Here is an 18,171-nt window from a genome sequence, read left to right as displayed (position 1 = left end):
CTGAGGGCAGGATTTCTGGAAAGAACCTAAGAAAGGAGCTAATGACCCCTCAGAGCTAGGACTATGCATCACAAGTAGGCCTGCGGAGGTGTGGGAAATGTCTATTAGTGTCCAACAACAAGACTGTGTCCCCGTGATCTCCTGTATTTATGCAACATTTGTCCTGTACAGGTGCACGTGGATGTGCTGTGTGTATGCACTGAGCCAGGTGATGGGAAATCTTGAGGAGCAACTTTCCACCAGGAATCTTGTGTGGAATACAGACAAGTAAACTGGCGATGGTGATACAGTGTGAGAGACCCCCAAAAGGGCAGGCAGAGGGTGCTCTGAGATTGTAAGGAAGATACCTACCTAAGTCCTTGCTGGATGGGGCAGCAAGGGGGTTGGGTGGGCTTTGGAAAGCCAGGTGAGCACTAAAGAATGAGCAGGATTCATCCAGGTGAAGCATGGGAATGGGAGCAAGGTAGCAGAGGGGTCTTTTAGAAACCAAGAAGCAGCATGGCTCAAAATCAAGAAGGAAGAAAGCGCATGGCATTTCGAGGAACTGCAGGAAGCTCAGTCCAGTTTGTGCTCAGAAGGAGAGGTGGGAGGTGGCAAGACATGGCCCAGGGCCAGGCACTCTCAGAGTTTGACTTCATGCCGAAGCCAGGGGACCTTCGTTGCTGAGTTTTCCTTCTGAGGGTGGAAATGATCAGGACCTCTTACAGGGCTGTCTTGGGTGTTTAGTGCCACAAGTGCTGTAATAAAACAAGATTCTTGCTCCTCAAAAATGCCTGATTCTGCATCCAATCATCTTGGCAGGCAGAACCAAAGGAAGCACTTTGGTCCTCTTTTCTTGGCCATAAAAATCAGGTCTTGGTGTCCTAATGTTATTAAAATCCTCATAGGCTGAGAAGATGCATTTTGGGCCTCAGAGCATGTCAAAAATTACGTAATTTTTGCAGCCTAATTCTAGCTCAGTGGGCTCAACTTTCATGGCAATTGAGAATTACCTAGAAAGTTTTAAAAAGAAATGCTGATGCCTGGGGCACCCTCAGGGATTCTGATTCAATTGTCTGGAGCCAAGCTGGGCACTGGTATTTTTTAGAGCTCCCCAGGTGATCCCCAGGGCAGCCAGGGTTGAGAATCGCTGCAGAATGTGCAGCCTAGCAACGGAAACTCTTGAGAAAGGAACGGACGCCTCTTGCCAGGTACTCCAGCCGAGTAGATTCTGGGTCAACTTTTCAAATCTTCCTGGCAGATCATCAAAAGCAGCCTGTGGCAACTGCTGAGACCTCTTGGTGCTCCTCCCACTCCCCCCTACCCGCTTTTACAGGTAGATGCAAAGAGCCCTGTGCTAACGCTATTATAGGAGGCTGGAGAGGAGGGCTACCTCACCCATGCCTGGCACCTCACAGCATCATCTGGCTCCCTGAGCCACATTGTGCAGCACTAAGAAGCTTTGTCAGGGATTTTTTTTTTTTTTCTTGCATTTACCCGGAAATTCCAAGCAGGCCTCATTAGCACATTACTCACACTCAGCCAATCCCACATATCACCTTCCTCCTCACCCCCACCTCCAGGCTTTTTTCTCCCCCATTTGCCCATTTATTCACTGCAGTTGGATTTTGTTTCCTGTGCCCTGAAAAGCACACTTTTGGAATGGAAATGCTACTGGAAGAACGGGGGTGGCTGTGAGCTCCACGATCGCGGCCCATCACCCCCCATTGCCCTCCTAGCGAAATCCCATCCATCAGGAGCACAGAGCGACAAGCCCTCTAACTACTTCCCAAGGCACTGCCCTGTGTTGTTCCTTCTGTACCGAGACAGCAAATCGTTAGCTGGAGCTCCCAGGTTGTTTCTTGCAGCAATTAACAGCTGCCCTGGTGTTAATTCCCGATCAATAGCCCCAAGATGCTGCTGCTCTTACAGCTGTCGGGGTGACAGCCTCTACAGCACATTTTGAAAGTAACTTGCCAGTGGTGGGACTCTCTTCTCCTTGGGCACACCCAAGAAAAGTCCTCACGAGGCTTCAGAAGGAGTACCAAGTGCCACTCACCCAGTGTGGGGGCCTAGCGGCAGGGTGAGCAAGCAGGTGGCTCCACCCCCCTCTTCTGGTCAGGTGATAACTTGGGAAGACAGTGGAACCGAGGTCCCGCACTGCCAGAGTAGCAGCCCCTCGAGATATTAATGAAGTTCTCATTTTTCAATTTTGGCTTGTTTGGAACTTTTTTCTGTTTGAGATGGCTATGTATTTCTTCCATCTAAAACCCTCATACAAATCCATCTTGTTATTATTATTATTTTTCTAACGCAAATTGCCAGTTTCTCATTTCTTGCCTGTGTTGCTCCCTCCAGCTCCCTGTGGACAGAATGAGACCCGAGAGGATGGTAAAATAATCCAGCTGCCTCCCTGCAAGACAGGAGCTTGGATCGTGCCGGCCATCATGGCCTGCTACCTCTTAGTGGCAAACATCTTGCTGGTCAACCTCCTCATTGCTGTCTTTAAGTAAGTGGATCCTTCAGAGCACATGGGATGGACAAGGACAGCAGGGGTGAAGGGGAGTGGATGCTTCAGAAAACAGTGGGTTTTTCTCACTTGATTATCTTTGGTGTCTATTTTAGCAACACATTTTTTGAAGTAAAATCGATATCCAACCAAGTGTGGAAGTTTCAGAGGTATCAGCTCATCATGACTTTCCATGAAAGACCGGTTCTGCCCCCACCCCTGATCATCTTCAGCCACATGACCATGATATTCCAGCACCTGTGCTGCCGATGGAGGAAACACGAGAGCGACCCGGATGAAAGGGACTACGGCCTGAGTAAGCTTCAAGCGACAGCCCAGCCACCACAATTCAGAAATCCCTACCACTTCCTATAGGCAATCATGCAGGATCACATGGCCACCTAGTTCCTCCCGCCTCCTGCAGATTGCGGACAACTCTGAAGACCTGGAGAGGACTGGGGGATAAGGGAATTGGCTTGAATGAGAAATAATGTCAGAAAGAAGATGGTAGAGGCTGAAATTGAGCACTCTGAGCCTCATGTCTTTCTCAGAGAGATACAATCAGTCTCCAGCAGGGCTGTTTTAGCACCTTCATAAGTTCTAAGTTTCTTGCTTTCCAGAGATCTCAACCCAAAATACATCAACTATATTAATATGCCACCCAAGGCTACATTGTATATAATTTAAGCAATCATTTCTGGACCTATAATTTTTTTCTGATCTTAAACATTTTCCTAAACCTCAGGGTTGTGCCTAGATTGCCTCATGAGAAGACCAGCCCTCCTTTCTGTTACTCAGAGGACAAAACAGAAGACCCTTCACCATCCACCTTCCAGCCCAGTGTTTCTAAAAGGAGGTTCTATTAGCACTGAGGTGGAACAATTCCTTGTTGTATAGGATTGTGCCACACATTGCAGGAGGTTTGGCATATCCAGCCTCCACACATTAAATACTAGTGACTCCCACAGATTTCCTAAATACCCCTTGGGTATCACGCTCCATTAAGAACCACTGGGAATCCAGTCCCATACCAGCAAGCTCCTACAGTTTCTCAAAGTGTGTCAAACAGGCCACCTACCTCAAATCTACTGAACAAGAGCCTCTGGGATTATAGCCCAGGAGTCTACCTCCCTCTCTGTGGTCACCAGTATACCTAAGGTTTGAAACCAAAACAATTTGGTCAACAGCTTCTCTAAATCTGAAGTCCTTAACACCCTCCCTGAACTTGCAATGCCCAACTTCTTTTTAGACATTAAAATTAGAGAGACCCGGGAATTCCAGAATTCACTGTTTTCATCTGAAACACAAATTTAAGCAAAGAGAAAAGCTGGAGGGCTCGGGGTGGATGACCTGTGAAATAAACCCTAAGCTTCTCGACTCAGGAACTCCAGCCAATGTGGAGGAGCATGAGATACAAAATCAGGGGCAGTGGGATGCTCTAATGAATGATAGCCTACAGTGGATAAACATGCTGAGGGCTAGCTCAGAGTCCCAAAATAATTTACAATAAAACATGACTCATTTGTGGTAGAAGAGGAACCTCACTTATCCAGAGAGCTTAGGAAGAGAGTGTTTGTAAATACAATGCAGGGAGTAGGACGGTCCAGAGATCCATTTCCTTTCTGGTGCTCACACCCTCACAGAAGGCCAGAGAACCTGAACAAGCCAGACACTGGGCTAGATGGGAGTCAGCTCCATGCAGCTGCTGTTCAGGGTTTTCTTGTTGTTATCACCAATGGTAGCAATAAAAGCATTGCCAGGTCACTGGATGCTCAGAAGGGAAGAGCAGCCATGTCCACTTTCTCAGAGAAGAAAGATTTTACTGCTGTGGCTGGGTCGGAAAGGGTGAAAGTCAGAGACTGCATTGTATGAATCAGTTGGGGAAAGTGAACTTTTCACCATCCATCTGTAGCCTTAATTAAAAGAATCCAGGGCACTGCCAAGTTCTGGCAGAGTCTCAAACAAAAACACTCTGAAATGTAAAATTTAATTTTTATTGTTAAAAGTTGACATATTGATGGAGTTTTTAAAAAATAGTATTTTATTTTTGTTAAAAAGGCGTTATGCATAGCCAAAGTTAAATGAAGTGCCAGCAGAATAAGTGTTAAATATACTCCTTTGAGTCTCAAACATAGCAATAGCAATAGCAGCAATAGCAATCGTCTGAGCTTTGAGGGCCTCTCTCTTACTGCCTTTTTTCATTCCCCTCCCTCCAGGCTAATGCTCTGTGTAATTTCATGAGTGAATCTCAAGTGTCCCCTGTGATACAGGTCTTCCTCACCTCAGGAAGCCTCCCATATTTGACAAGAGCAGTCTGATTTCTGGTATTTTCTTTTCTCTCGCCTGCTTTTACATTCATACTTTCCATGCCCCAGGCAAATTCAGGCTAATGTCTCAAAGCAAGCAAGAGCCACCTCAGCAAACTAAATCCCCGAGGGTCCAAAATCCAGGGCTCCAAATATTTGGAACAATCCCTATCACATCTCTAGGGCATGGGATTAGAAGAGCGACTTGTCCCGTTGAAGAACTGGCAAAGCAGTTCTCTCCCCCAACCCTGATTCATAAACAACTTAAAGGTTCAGTTTTCCACTGGGCTCTTTCTACTGCTATATCAGTTATGAATCCATTTACCTTCTATTGACAGAAACCAGGTTAACAATAACGCAAATAAATAAGGTTTTCTTTTTCTCACTTAACAAAAAGTGAAGAGCCCAGAGCTCAACGATGGCTCATTGAAGTCAAAGATCCAGAGTCCTGCTATTTTTAGGCTCAGCTATTCCTTTTGTGCTTTCTTGTTTCATGGCCACAAAATAGGTGCCTCACCTCCAGTCATCACATTCATGTTCCAGGCAGGAAAAAGAGGAGAAGGTAAAAAACTGTAGAAAGAAGCAACCACATCTCTATATTTTATCAGGAAAGTAAAATCTCTTCCCAAGACACCACTCCTCCCTGCAGCAGACTTCTTTTATTTCTTGGCCCAAACTGGGTCATTGTGGTTGCTGCTAGCTTCAAGAGAAACTGGAAATGTTTGTATTGGGTTTCTAAGCTCAGGAAAGGGAAAAAGGAGAATGGGGTTGCAAAAGGGCTTTTAGTAAGGCCAATCAACAATGTCTCTCTGCCACATCCCCAGCCCAGAAGTTTTTGAGCTTTCAAGATACTCTATCCTCTGAATAGCTTCCCTTTCCTTGATTTAGCTTTTTCCCTGGCCTCACAACTTGCCTAATTCTACCCAGCTCCTGCAGCAAACCAGATATGCCCAGGTGAACTTCACAGACCCATAATAAATTTCATGTTCAGGAAGACGACGGTGATGCAAGTTGCCTAATTGGATGCAGGTTGCCTAATTGGATTTGGATTTCATTTGAGACCTAGCAAGGAATCTAGGCCCCTTTTCCCACCTGGATTTATACTGGGAATGTCACTAGTCCCACAAATCAGATGCCATCGCTTTTACTTCTCTCCCTCATGGCTTCCTTTTTTTTTTTTTTTTTTTTTACAGAACTCTTCATAACCGATGATGAGCTCAAGAAAGTACATGACTTTGAAGAGCAGTGCATAGAAGAATACTTCAGAGAAAAGGATGATCGGTTCAACTCGTCTAATGATGAGAGGATACGGGTGACTTCAGAAAGGTGTGTTCTGTGGACACATGCCTCCCGCAGATGTGTTGTGCCAAGGCATGCTTTATCCATTGAATTTATTCACACAGTCACAAAACAGAGACTTTTTGTGTTTGTTTTTATTGTCTGGGAAATCATGGAGCTTATGAGAAAACAGAACATTGCCCAAAGTGTCTATAGATCAAAATCTCAGACTTATAGATCCTAGACTTCTCTACAGGCAGTAGCAGCTGTCATCCCAGACAGAAGAGAATTTTGAGTACAGGACAGGCCTGAGGTTGCTGGCTCAGAGCAGAAACTGGAAAGTTCTGACCCAGACAAAAACCAAATGAGACTCAACCTGACTCTAGGCTCTCCATTAATTTATGTTTTGTGTAGACTACTGAATGCCTTTTTCAAAGGAGTTCAACAGCCCTAGTGCCTGCCTTATATGGATGCCCAATACCTTCTGAATAAATGACAGTAAGGGAGTTATAAATTAGCTAAAATAATAATTAGGATTTTCCCCCAGAATTTTGTTTTTCCTTTTTATAGAACAAGATGAAAGCAAAAATAAAATAAAATAAAATAAAAGCAGATTTTTCTACCAAGTGATTATATACATTTAGATCTCATTGGACAAATAGTATAGCCAGCAGGGCTATAAGAAAAATCTTCAGTCTGAAGGATACACCTCAGGGTATTAAAAAGAGAGACAGCAAGATCTTCAAATAAAGAGAATTATTTACACCTAATAAGTCTAGCTTTATGAAAATACACTTACATTTTCTTATTTTTCTTATTTTGCTGTAGACTAGTAAAAACTTCATTCCAGGCTGGCACATGCAAAACCTAGCATTTGGGAACCACTGTTCCGAAGAACACCCAGAATATTACAAAACATAGGTGTAACTTTACATTTTAAGCATCTGCAATATAAAGATGGCAGAAGCAAATTAGAAATAGTGTGGAAAGGCCTAACATTATTGACGACTTTATTCAGTATGACTCAGGCTTTTAAGATTCAAAGCAGTCACCTCCAGTTTTTATGAAATGACATTTTGTCTGCTCATCCACTTCAGGCTTCTCTAGTGGCTCTGTAGGAATTACATAAATGGTATATTTTGTCCCTGGCCCTTTATTTCTTTGAAGAATTCAGTCTATATAAGTAGGTACATACACATATGCCATTGAGTGATAGTATCCATCGGTACTCAGCCAATACTAATAAAGTTTAAAGCTGTGCACAGATTTTATACACATCTGTTGCTGCAAAATAGACCATTTTATGATGATATAATGTAAAGCAATTTTCTGGCAAACGGAAGGAGAAACTAAAATCTGAAGATATTTCTCATTCTGAAGCCTTGAGAAAGCTATTTATTAGTGGACATATAACCATGTGGTTCCCCAGAAATTGTTCTATGTGGACACATTACCCATTGCTCAGACATGTTTACAAAGCATTTGTCTACAGGCCTTTGAAATGCTTTTTAAATTCAGAAAAGCCATAGACCTGGGGGGAAAGAGAGGTAGGGAAAAAAGAGTGTTAAGATGCAAGGAAGGCTTCGCCTCCCTGAGAAACAAGAACAAGGAGGTGCAGGCACCAGCGCATGTGAATAAATTGTGACCATTTCACTAATTCTTTCTGAAAAGAAACAGAAAGAAACTACAGTACATCCACTTGAGCCTCTGGCCCCATGCCTGCAAACCCTTTAAGAATACTCCTTCCTCAAGGCCCTGTACCTTTCTGGGTGATTACAGAACTCCATCCTCAAAGAGGATGGCCAAGGTGAGCAATTCCCAGAAGTCCAGGACAGAATGTAGACCCACCTTTCCTGCGTCCTAGGCATTAAGCTGACCTTCTGGAGTAACAGGGGCCTGAAAGACCAAGATGACTTCAAGACCAAGCCCAGGTGCCAGAGAAACAAACCTAAGCCAGGCTTCATTCTGCTGCTTCTGTTTGTGTGGGTTTTGGAATTTTAATGCTGTTATTATCATTGTTGTTGTTGGGGTTTTTTTTTTTTGCATTTGTAAGTGAACCAAAAAATCATGTCTCTCAACACTGAAATTGCACTTAGCAAAACAGAAACACCATGGGGTGTGCAACGGAACAGAGACTAACCAAGGGAAGAGTAGATCCATATTCCCAATCTCAAACATCTTCTAGAACATGTTCATTCTGAATGGAGTGGCAGGTGAGATCACCTGTCCTATTTACATTTGATTGAGCGAGAGAAAGATAGGGATAGAGACATATACACATGTGTATATATATGTATGTATATACACGTTTGGAAAGGTACATATGGTTAAATTTACTTAAATTAGCTGTATATATTCTATACAGTATGTAGAATATAATTTTACATTCACGTTAGATAACCCCAGTAACAGAGATTTGAAATCAACAACATTAAGAGCTGCCTCTTTGTCCTACTCAAAGACTTAGGAAAAGGAGTTTCTTTCCAGAGTGAGCTTCATACTCCTCCTCCTGCCACTACCCTTAAAACACAAGTTATTTATACAGGTTGTATTTGCATGAATCTTCTTAGAAATACAAAGATACTCCCATCATTATCCATTTAAATGGTTCATTATTCAATCACACTTTTGCATCATAGAGGCATGTAAAGAGCTAAATACAATATTCAGGATATCATTAACACCTCATAGGAACTTGATTCTGGAAAATCCTTGTCTTTCCGCTTTTTTATACAGCAATGACCCTGATGCATCTAGAGCAATACAATTCTAGAATATAATGTGCCAGTAGAGTAACCAATGCCCTCTGCTTTACTTGGGACAATATCTAACTAATGATAATTATACTCAAATAACCAAGCTTTTCATCTATTAGGCAACACTGGTGACTAGCTTTCCCCCCCACCCCCCCTCCCCGATGAGGAGTTGTGGACTCTTGGCTGAAGATAACCAATTCTTGATGCCTGTTCCATCAAATGCTGTGCTCACTATCCTTTTATGAGTTCAATTCTGTTTCAACATGTGAATACTGAGCTTTCACCATCGCCAGGCAGTAAACCACACACTAAGGATCCACAAGGCAGGCCTCAGTCCTCAGGAAACATGCAACTTCATTGAGTTCTTGTGTGCATCCCAGCAGGGATGACCAGAAACATCCAACCCAGTGGTTCTCAATCTTTAACAGGTCTCAAAATCATCGGGAGGGCTTGTTATAACACAGGTTGCTGGGTACCCTCCCTTCCTATCCCTAAAGTTTCTAATTCACTAGGTCTGGAGTAAGGCCTGAAAATTGCACTTCTAAAATGTTTCCAGATGATACTGATGTTATTGTTGACCCTGCTTGTCTGGGAACCATACTTTGAGAACCACTGATGAAAACCAATGGACAGCTATAAGTCCAAACTTGGGAGAGGATGGTGCTGAATTATTCACTGTGGAGCATATAAAATTCTGGCATTGTATATTTGGAAAATGTTCTAGAAGTCACTGAGTACAGATTGCTTGTACCCAAAGCAGTTGTTTCCTCCACACACCTGACCAATGGCAACTTAACAAACATGTTCTGAGCAACTAGCATGAGCAAGGCCTGAGTAGCAGGAAGGGATATAGGAACTCTACTTCGAAAGAATGCACTGTCTAGTTACACCCAACCTTGATTTGAACACCTCCTGGAAAGGAGAAGAAACCGCCTATGCTACCAGTCTTAGGAATGAATACAGGAAAAGACTTTTCTCTCTGAAAATTAAGGCTGGGTGCAGTGGTTCATGCCTGTAACCCCAGCACTTTGGGAAGCTGAGGTGGGCAGATTACCTGAGTTCAGGTGTTTGAGACCAGCCTGGCCACCATGGTGAAACCCCATCTCTACTAAAAATACAAAAATTAGCCAGGCGTGGTGGCAGGCACCTGTAATCCCAGCTACTTGTGGGAGCTAAGGCAGGAAAATTACTTGAACCCAGGAAGTGGAGGCTGCAGTGAGCAGAGATCATACCACTGCACTCCAGCCTGGACAACAGAGCAAGAGTCCGCCAAGAAAGGAAAGGAAAGGAAAGGAGAGGAGAGGAGAGGGGAGGGGAGGGGAGGGGAGGGGAGGGGAAAAAATCTTTTCTCTCTGAAATAATGTTTTGCATATGTGAAGATCATTGTCATCTCCCACTGTGCTGTGTCTTTTCCAAAGTAGATATCCCAAGATCATTTCATTACTTACCCTGCTTTCCAGCAGATCATCTACTACCCTGCTCACTCTCTCAAGTATGCACTTTAAATTGTCAACATCCTTTAAATGTGGTGCCTAAGTTAAACTCAATTCCCTGTGTTGTAGTTAGAGCCTAGATTTAATTCCTTTATCTATTCATTTACTTTGTTTGAGCACCTACCATGTACTGGACTAGCACATACAGAGTAGGACTAGTACATACAGAGTTCTCTCCATGGTATAATGGAAAGAACACAGTACACTGTGCATAATATAACAACATTTTAATACTAATTCTGCAATAACTAGCTGTGTGACCTTGAGCAGCTTACTTAACTCCTCTTAACCTATGTTCACATTCGTAAAATGGAGTATTAAGACCTAACTGTAGAGTATTAAAAGTTATTGAGATGCATATATGAGGTATTATGCTTTCAACAAATTGTGATTATTATTTTTTGACCTACACATTAGGTGTGCTATAAGATTATATTACTATTCTTAGCAACCAAGTCACATCTTTGGTTCAGAGTACACTTTCAATGAATTAAACCAGGGCTTTTTTTTTTTTACATGAGCTGATTCAATATGCTCAAACTTCTTCTTGTGAAATGTCTGTTTTAACCTAGAATCAAGACTTAATATTCATTACCTTTATTTTTTTCCCTTTAGCTCATTATTTCAGCACCTCAAGTAATTTTGGATCCTGATTTTTTTCACCTAGCATATTAATTTTTCATCAAACTTTAAGCCATTGTTTGTTTGATAACCACACTTACCATGTCTTTGACATAGCTCACCAAAATGTTCACAAGCACAGATCAGGTGAACCAAGTCAGAGGATCACTGCATGACTCCAAAAAAATGTCTTTCATGACATTAGCTCATTGCTCTATCATCTTTCCTTTGGTTAATTAGCCAGCTAGGTATTCACATTTCTCCAGGTGGCCCAGGATGTCAACCTCCTGGCTAAAATCACAATGTACATCACAGATATTGTGCATCTATATCAATATATTAGTCTTGATTATCAAAAAAGGGGCAAGATTAATAATGATCTCATGCAGTCTCCTGTTAACTAACCTTATCGTTTTCAAGCAATCAAAAAATACCATCTGTTTAAGTACCTACTACTGAGACATTTTATAATGCTGCCCAGAATTTATGTCAAATTTATATAATTTCTAGAATCTAGGAATTTTAAATATCAGGAAAAGTTTTTTCTATCTCCAATTTCCTGGCATTTCTTTTTATTTCCCATTGGTTCTTAAGGGTTACCTACATTTTCTGGTGATCACAGTAGGGAGTTCTTTTCGGGTTCCTTTAACCCATTGAAAGCATACTTCAAAAAATGGTGACTTTTGGGTGGCATCTACCCACACAGGGCTGTTTTGCTGGACTTGCAGTGATTGTTAAAATTCATCCTGAAGATGTCTTTGGACTGGGCATGCTCTCCACTGTCACAGAGTGCATCCCTGCCTTGATCGTCTGACATCCTGCCTGCCTTACCTACACTCCTGATCTGCCTGCCTGTAGTCATTTAATTCCCAGACTCTTGATTAAAGCATCCAGATCATCCACCATCACCCTACCTGCCAGGCTTCACTTGTCAGAAGAAGTTTGAGGTCTGAATTTTCTCCTTGATGACAACATTTAAGCAAATGCGAGGATTTAGCACTATTCCCAGTGTCATCTTTTAATCCAGTATTCTTTCCCAAGCCATTAAGTTTTTTGCCCTTTTTCATTTTACCTAGATCCAAAAAGTGATAGAAACATGGCTATTATATTCAAAGCCAGGCACGTAAAGATAAACATCATATGTTCTCACTTATTTGTGGGACCTAAAAAATCAAATCAATTAAACTCATGGACATAAAGAGTAGAAGGATGGTTACCAGAGGCTGGGAAGAGTAGTGGGGGATTGGAGAGGGGATGAGAATTGTTAATGGGTACAAAAAAAAAAAGTAGAAAGAATGAATAAGACCTACTCTTTGATAGCACAATAGGGTGACTATCATCAGTAATAACTTCACTGTATATTTTAAAATAAAGAATGTAATTGGATTGTTTGTAACTCAAAGGATAAATGATTGGGAGGACAGTTACCCATTCTCCAGGATGAGCTTATTTCCCATTGCACGCCTGTATCAAAACATCTCATGTACCCCATAAATTCATACACCTACTATGTACCCACAAAATTAAGTAAAAAGCCAGAAAAAAATAGTACATTCAACTTATAATTTTTTATAACAATGGCAGAGAGAAATGACTTAGGGATATGAAATTCATAAGTCATATTTTTTTAAATCAGTGTAAGCCAAAAAGCTGAGCTTCATCCACCACCCACCATATCTTTTTCCGAAGCTGATCTTTGGTCTCTCCGTTAACCAAGTTAAGTTTAAACTTGTTTCTCTTTTTCTCCCCAGAGTTAATGAGAAGGATAATTAACCCAAAGGGAAGGGTAGGTGACCCTAAAGGACTTAATAATTCATAGATTAGATATCAACTTGTGGATAAGCAAGAGTTTGCTTTAGCTATTCTGTATGATTGCCTTTGATTTGAAACCTGTGTGCCCTTTTCCAACAGGATTGAGTTCATGCAATATGGGATTGCTTTTGCCCTCATCCTACATGCACCCCACTGCCAGCACTCAGGGGATGAAGGAATTTTAGAATAGGCATGGCCTGCCAATACTTTGTTATTTTACCTCATTTCCTTTCACCACATTTCAAGGTTATCAGAAAAGAAGATAAGGTTCCATAAAACAGCATAACAATTCTTAAGAAATCGCATGTGAAAGTCAAAATGTTCCGTGCTGCTAGAATCTTCTTTTGAATGCTGTTTTCCTCATCTCACTGGCTGAAGAGGCTAGTCATCATCTTAGCTTGGGTTTTGCACCCACCTATTGGGCCTCCTCTCATGGCCACCCAACAGCTTTCCAGCACCCTATTGTGTCCCTGCTCTGATCACCACTTGAATTATTCAGAAATGAGCCATTCGAGTTCTGGAGATATGAAAGAGGGAAATTTCTATAAGGAGTTCCTCTCATAGCATCTCTTCCTCTCTGCAGTGCCTCTTTTCTTCTTAGTCACTTTAGGAATCTGTCTCCTTAAATTATCCACAAATTTTTTATCATCCATATATATCTCCATTTTTATCCCCCAAATTCTTTGATCAGTATCAGTTCTCAGTGACTACAATCACGACTCAAAACTCTTGGTGTATACCTCAGGCCTGTTTATATCTGTGACACCTGCCCAATTACACTGAAACTTTGTTTTGTTTTGTTTGAGACAGGGTCTCACTATGTCACCCTGGCTGGAGTGCAGTGGTGCCATCTGTGCTCACCACAGCCTCAGTCTCCTGGGCTCAAGTGATCCTCCTACCTCAGCCTCCTGAGTAGCTGGGACCACAGGCATGGACCACCACACCCAGCTAATTTTTTATTTTTGTAGAAACCATGTCTCCTCATGTTGCCCAGGCTGGTCTCGAACTCCTGGGCTCGAGTGATCCATCTGCCTCGGCCTCCCAAAGTCCTGAGATTACAGGTGTGAGCCACTGCACCCAGCCTCAAAAAAACTTTTTAAAGATTAAAGGAAGGCCAGGTGCAGTGGCGCATGCCTATAATCCCAGCACTTTGGGAGGCTGAGGCAGGTGGATCACCTGAGGTCAGGAGTTCAAGACCAGCCTGACTAAGATGGAGAAACCCCGTCTCTACTAAAAATACAAAATTAGCTGGGCGTGGTGGTACACACCTTTAATCCCAGCTACTCGGGAGGCTGAGGCAGGAGAATTGCTTGAACCCAGGAGGCAGAGGTTGTGGTGAGCCGAGATCACACCACTGCACTCCAACCTGGGCAACAAGAGCGAAACTCCGTCTCAAAAAAAAAAAAAAAAGAAAGAAAGATTAACAGAACCAGTCTAGTTATGAAACAAACATAGGCAACCTTGACTCTAGGACTTTTTAATTCTTTTATAACCAGTATGTCAAACCCCTATCAGTTGGGTCCATGACTTAAGTGATCATACATTTAAATGGTTGGCTTGTTTCACACCCAGAATTCTGGGAGAAAATGGAGAAAACAGTCCATTATTGTTTTAGTCAAGTCTTACATTTCAGCCCATCTCAGAGCCCAGAGTGGAGTTAAGGTTTGACGAGAATATTGCTTGGCCCTGTTCCAACAGGCCTCCCTCCCCTGGTTCCACGCCCTGCAGCCATCCTTCCTTACTCTTGGGGCTCTCACCACGTACCTTCTCTCTTTCCCTGAAGAGACTCTTCCCCCGTACCTCCTCTGCTTTCCTCTCATCTCCTTGGGCTACTCAGTTTCTGTGTCCAGTTTACTCAGTTTCTATGTCCAGTTTACTGCCTATGTTCAGGCAACCAGGTCCTGGCTCTGGACCAATGCTGAGTGTGGTGACTTCTGCCCGTAAAAATCCCAGCACTTTGGGAGGCTGAGGCGGGTGATCAATCACTTGAGATTGGGAGTTTGAGACCTGCCTGGGCAACATGGCGAAACCCTGTCTCTACAAAAAGTACAAAAATTAGCTGGGTGTCGTGGTGCATATGCCTGTGGTTCCAGCTACTCAGGAGGCTACAGTGGAGGATTACCTGAGCCCTGGGAGGTCGAGGCTACAGTGAACCATGATCACACCACTGCACGCGAGCCTGGGTGACAGAGTGAGACCCTGTCTCAGGAAAAATAAATAAATAAATAAATATTAAATAAAAGGAGGCAGGATCTCCCTGTGTTGCCCAGGCTGTGTGTAGTGCCATGGCGCAGTCAGAGCTCACTGCACCCTCAAACTCCAGGGCTCAAGCCATCCTTCCACCTCAGCCTCTTGAGTAGCTGGGGCTATAGGGACACACGGCTTTTTAGGTCCTGACTCTTCTGTTATGTGTTGGTGCATCAGCTCTGCCTCTCACCTACAAATTTTCTCTATAGTGTTGGATCCTGGGGCTGAAGGTCGGGGTGGGATGTGGACAGAGAGGACCCCACAGCACAGGCCATGGCAAGGAGATACGTCACAGCACTCAGACCAATGACTACAGTTAGGTCAAAACAGCAACTTCATCTCTGTCAGTACCAACCTTATATACACTGGGCTCCAGAGAGAAAGTGAGAAGGAGAAATAAAACTACCCTGCCTCTTATTACTCTCCTAGCACTAGAGAGCTAGTGAGACCCAATACCTAAAGTATGTTAAGCAAAACATCTCATGCTACAGAAATGCATGATCTATCCTCCTCTGGACTTAAATGAACAAGTATTTTATACACTTAACAAAATGTATTGGCCGGGCGCAGTGGCTCATGCCTGTAATACCACACTTTGGGAGGCCGAGGCGGGAGGATTGCTTGAGCCCAAGAGTTCAAGACCAGCCTGAGCAATATAGTGGAACCCACCTCTACAAAAAAGTTTTCAAAAAATTAGCTGGGCATGGTGGTGCTCACCTATAGTCCCAGCTACTTGGGAGTCTGAAGCAGGAGGATCACTTGAGCTCAGGAGGTCGAGGCTGCAGTGAGCCATGTTTGCACCACTGCCTTCCAGCCTGGGTGACAGAGTGAAACCTTGTCTCAAACATAAATAAATAAATATAACAGATTGCATTGTAAAAAATTTAACTACAGTACTTGCAAAATCAAACTCCATAGGCTAGATAGTGAAAAAGTAATTGCAAGTCTATGAGACACGCAAACTTGTTATTTTAAGTAATTTAATTTCTTGGGCTATGTTTATATGACAAAATGAAGTGAAAGAGGGAAAAGCTGTGTTTTCCTTCTGAATTAGCTGTGTCAGCTTAGTGCATGGTGTTGAGTTTGCCAGATACAGAATAGCTCAATGTACAAGTCTTCCGGGAATACACCTGGGCATGGTGGCAGAGTGTGCCTGGCCCCTGCGATGCGCTGGGTTGGTTATGGGGCAGCAGGAGGGAGCAAAAGAAAAAATGACAAGCAGGGCTCTTGAGGGCAGGCTGGGACCTTTGGTTGGGTGAAGGGAAGCTGAAGGATAAAAGTAGAGTGGGGGTGGGGGGTTCCTGAGAGACGCAGAAATGTGCCCCAAGGCAGGGGAGTCACACCCCCATGCTCCTAGCCAGCAGGAGAGGAGGTTTTTAAGAAGTCTATAGGTCTTCCAGAGATCCACGTGCCTCTTGTATTATATAACCTGCTTCTGGCATATGAAGTGTATGTGCTTCCCTAATAGAAGTGATGCTGTCATTAAAACCTCACCACCACCCCCACAGACCGCAGGGACCCAGCCTAATTCCCACATTCACTGTGAAGCATATTGTGTAGCCATGGTCTTCCTGCAGCAAGTGCCTTAAGAATCAGCAAACGATTTACTTTGCATATTGGAAGGATTGGAGAAAGTCACTTCAATCCTCTCCAGAAAAGTTGTGCCTGGGTCTCATTTAAATTCACCAAAAGGTTTGTCTTTGGACATTTAAGAGTGAAAGTTTGAGCTCAAATTGTAACTTGGCTTTAGTTTGTCCTTTCCAAGTTAATTTGAGCAAGTGAAAAATAAGGTATGATTTTATTTTTAATATGTGGCCTCTGTCTTAAATAAATGGCCAGGCAGACTGAGTGACAATTGAAATCAAGTTCACAAATGTCATTGACCCATTTGTTGACACCTGGCAGGTATTAGGTTGGCCACATAGAAATGAAAACAGGAATATGAGACAAACCATGCTCCTAAGAATTTCCAGGGTTCACACCTGTGATCCCAGCACTTTGGGAGGCTGAGGCATGAGAAGCACTTGAGCCCAGGAGTTCAAGACAAGCCTGGGCAACACAGCAAGCCTCTGTCTCTACAAAAAATTTTAAAAACAGCTAGCATGGTAGCATCCACCTATGGTCCCAGAACTAGGGAGGCTGAGGCAGGAGGATCACTTGAGTCTGGGAGGTTGAGGCTGCAGCGAACCATGATCACACCATTGCACTTCAGCCTAGGTAACAGAATGAGCTCTTGTCTCAAACAAACTAACAAAAGGCAGGGCATGGTGACTAATGCCTGTAATCTCAGCACTTTGGGAGGCCAAGACAGGAGGATTGCTTGAGCCCAGGAGTTTGAGACCACCCTGGGCAAAAAAGTGAGACCCCCATCTCTAAAAAAGTTAATTTAATTTTAAAAAGAAAAGAATTTCCAGCAGGAGGATAGAGAGTTCTAGCAATAACTGTAATATAAGGCATCTGTGATCAGCTAACCAGAGAGGAAGAGACAGAGAGAGGAGTAGAAGGATTAACTTATTGACAGATACTCCAGTGTTTACAACAAAATGCTTTATGCGATCTTGGTTAAGTTCTTGATTTTTGCTTTTCCTTTATGAATGAAAGGATTGGATTAGATTAGATCAATCCTGGATGCCTCAGTAACTAGGCCATATTAATTCCTTTAGAGACATGACCTTCTAAAAAGATGATCATGAATAGCAACAAAAATTATTGTATAAATGCAAAATAAAAATAACCCCCATCCATGGAATACAAATTTTACATGTGTATTGCAATAAAAATAGCTAGATTCTAAAATTTCATTGCAAAATTCTGGGTAAAATCTTCAAAATGCAACATTTTCATTTTGTGGGTGACCCTGATAAGCCAACAACAGAATGCTTAGTTAGGTCATTATGCCCTGCCTCAAGCCACAGCTAGGCCAGGGTGGGCTTGGCCCCACTCTACTTCAATAAGGACTGTTCCATTTTAGTGCCTATTTATCAGGGTTGTGCATTCCATTTCATTGAGGGAAAGGGGGATTGACAGCTAAAAAAAAAAAAATCACTGGGGAGACTGGGGAGGCCGAGGCAGGCGGATCACAAGGTCAGGAGATCGAGACCATCCTGGCTAACACAGTGAAACCCCGTCTCTACTAAACAAAATACAAAAAGTTAGCTGGGCATGGTGGC

General features: G+C 42.9%; 1 protein-coding gene across 33 annotated transcripts in view; it reads left to right on the top strand.

Moving 5' to 3' along the window:
• The window catches only part of TRPM3 (transient receptor potential cation channel subfamily M member 3), a 908,811-nt gene that overhangs the window by 881,863 nt on the left and 8,777 nt on the right, over positions 1–18,171 (top strand). For all 33 annotated transcript variants that reach the window (XM_031934069.1, XM_031934067.1, XM_031934070.1 and 30 more), the window contains 3 exons: positions 2,338–2,488; positions 2,605–2,804; positions 5,988–6,120. In XM_031934069.1, coding sequence (XP_031789929.1) covers positions 2,338–2,488; positions 2,605–2,804; positions 5,988–6,120 — 484 coding nt within the window. The remainder of the gene's footprint in view (positions 1–2,337; positions 2,489–2,604; positions 2,805–5,987; positions 6,121–18,171) is intronic.

Source organism: Piliocolobus tephrosceles, chromosome 14 (assembly GCF_002776525.5).
Source record: "Piliocolobus tephrosceles isolate RC106 chromosome 14, ASM277652v3, whole genome shotgun sequence".
Taxonomy (NCBI): domain Eukaryota; kingdom Metazoa; phylum Chordata; class Mammalia; order Primates; family Cercopithecidae; genus Piliocolobus; species Piliocolobus tephrosceles.
This window is presented reverse-complemented; position numbering and strand designations above follow the sequence as displayed.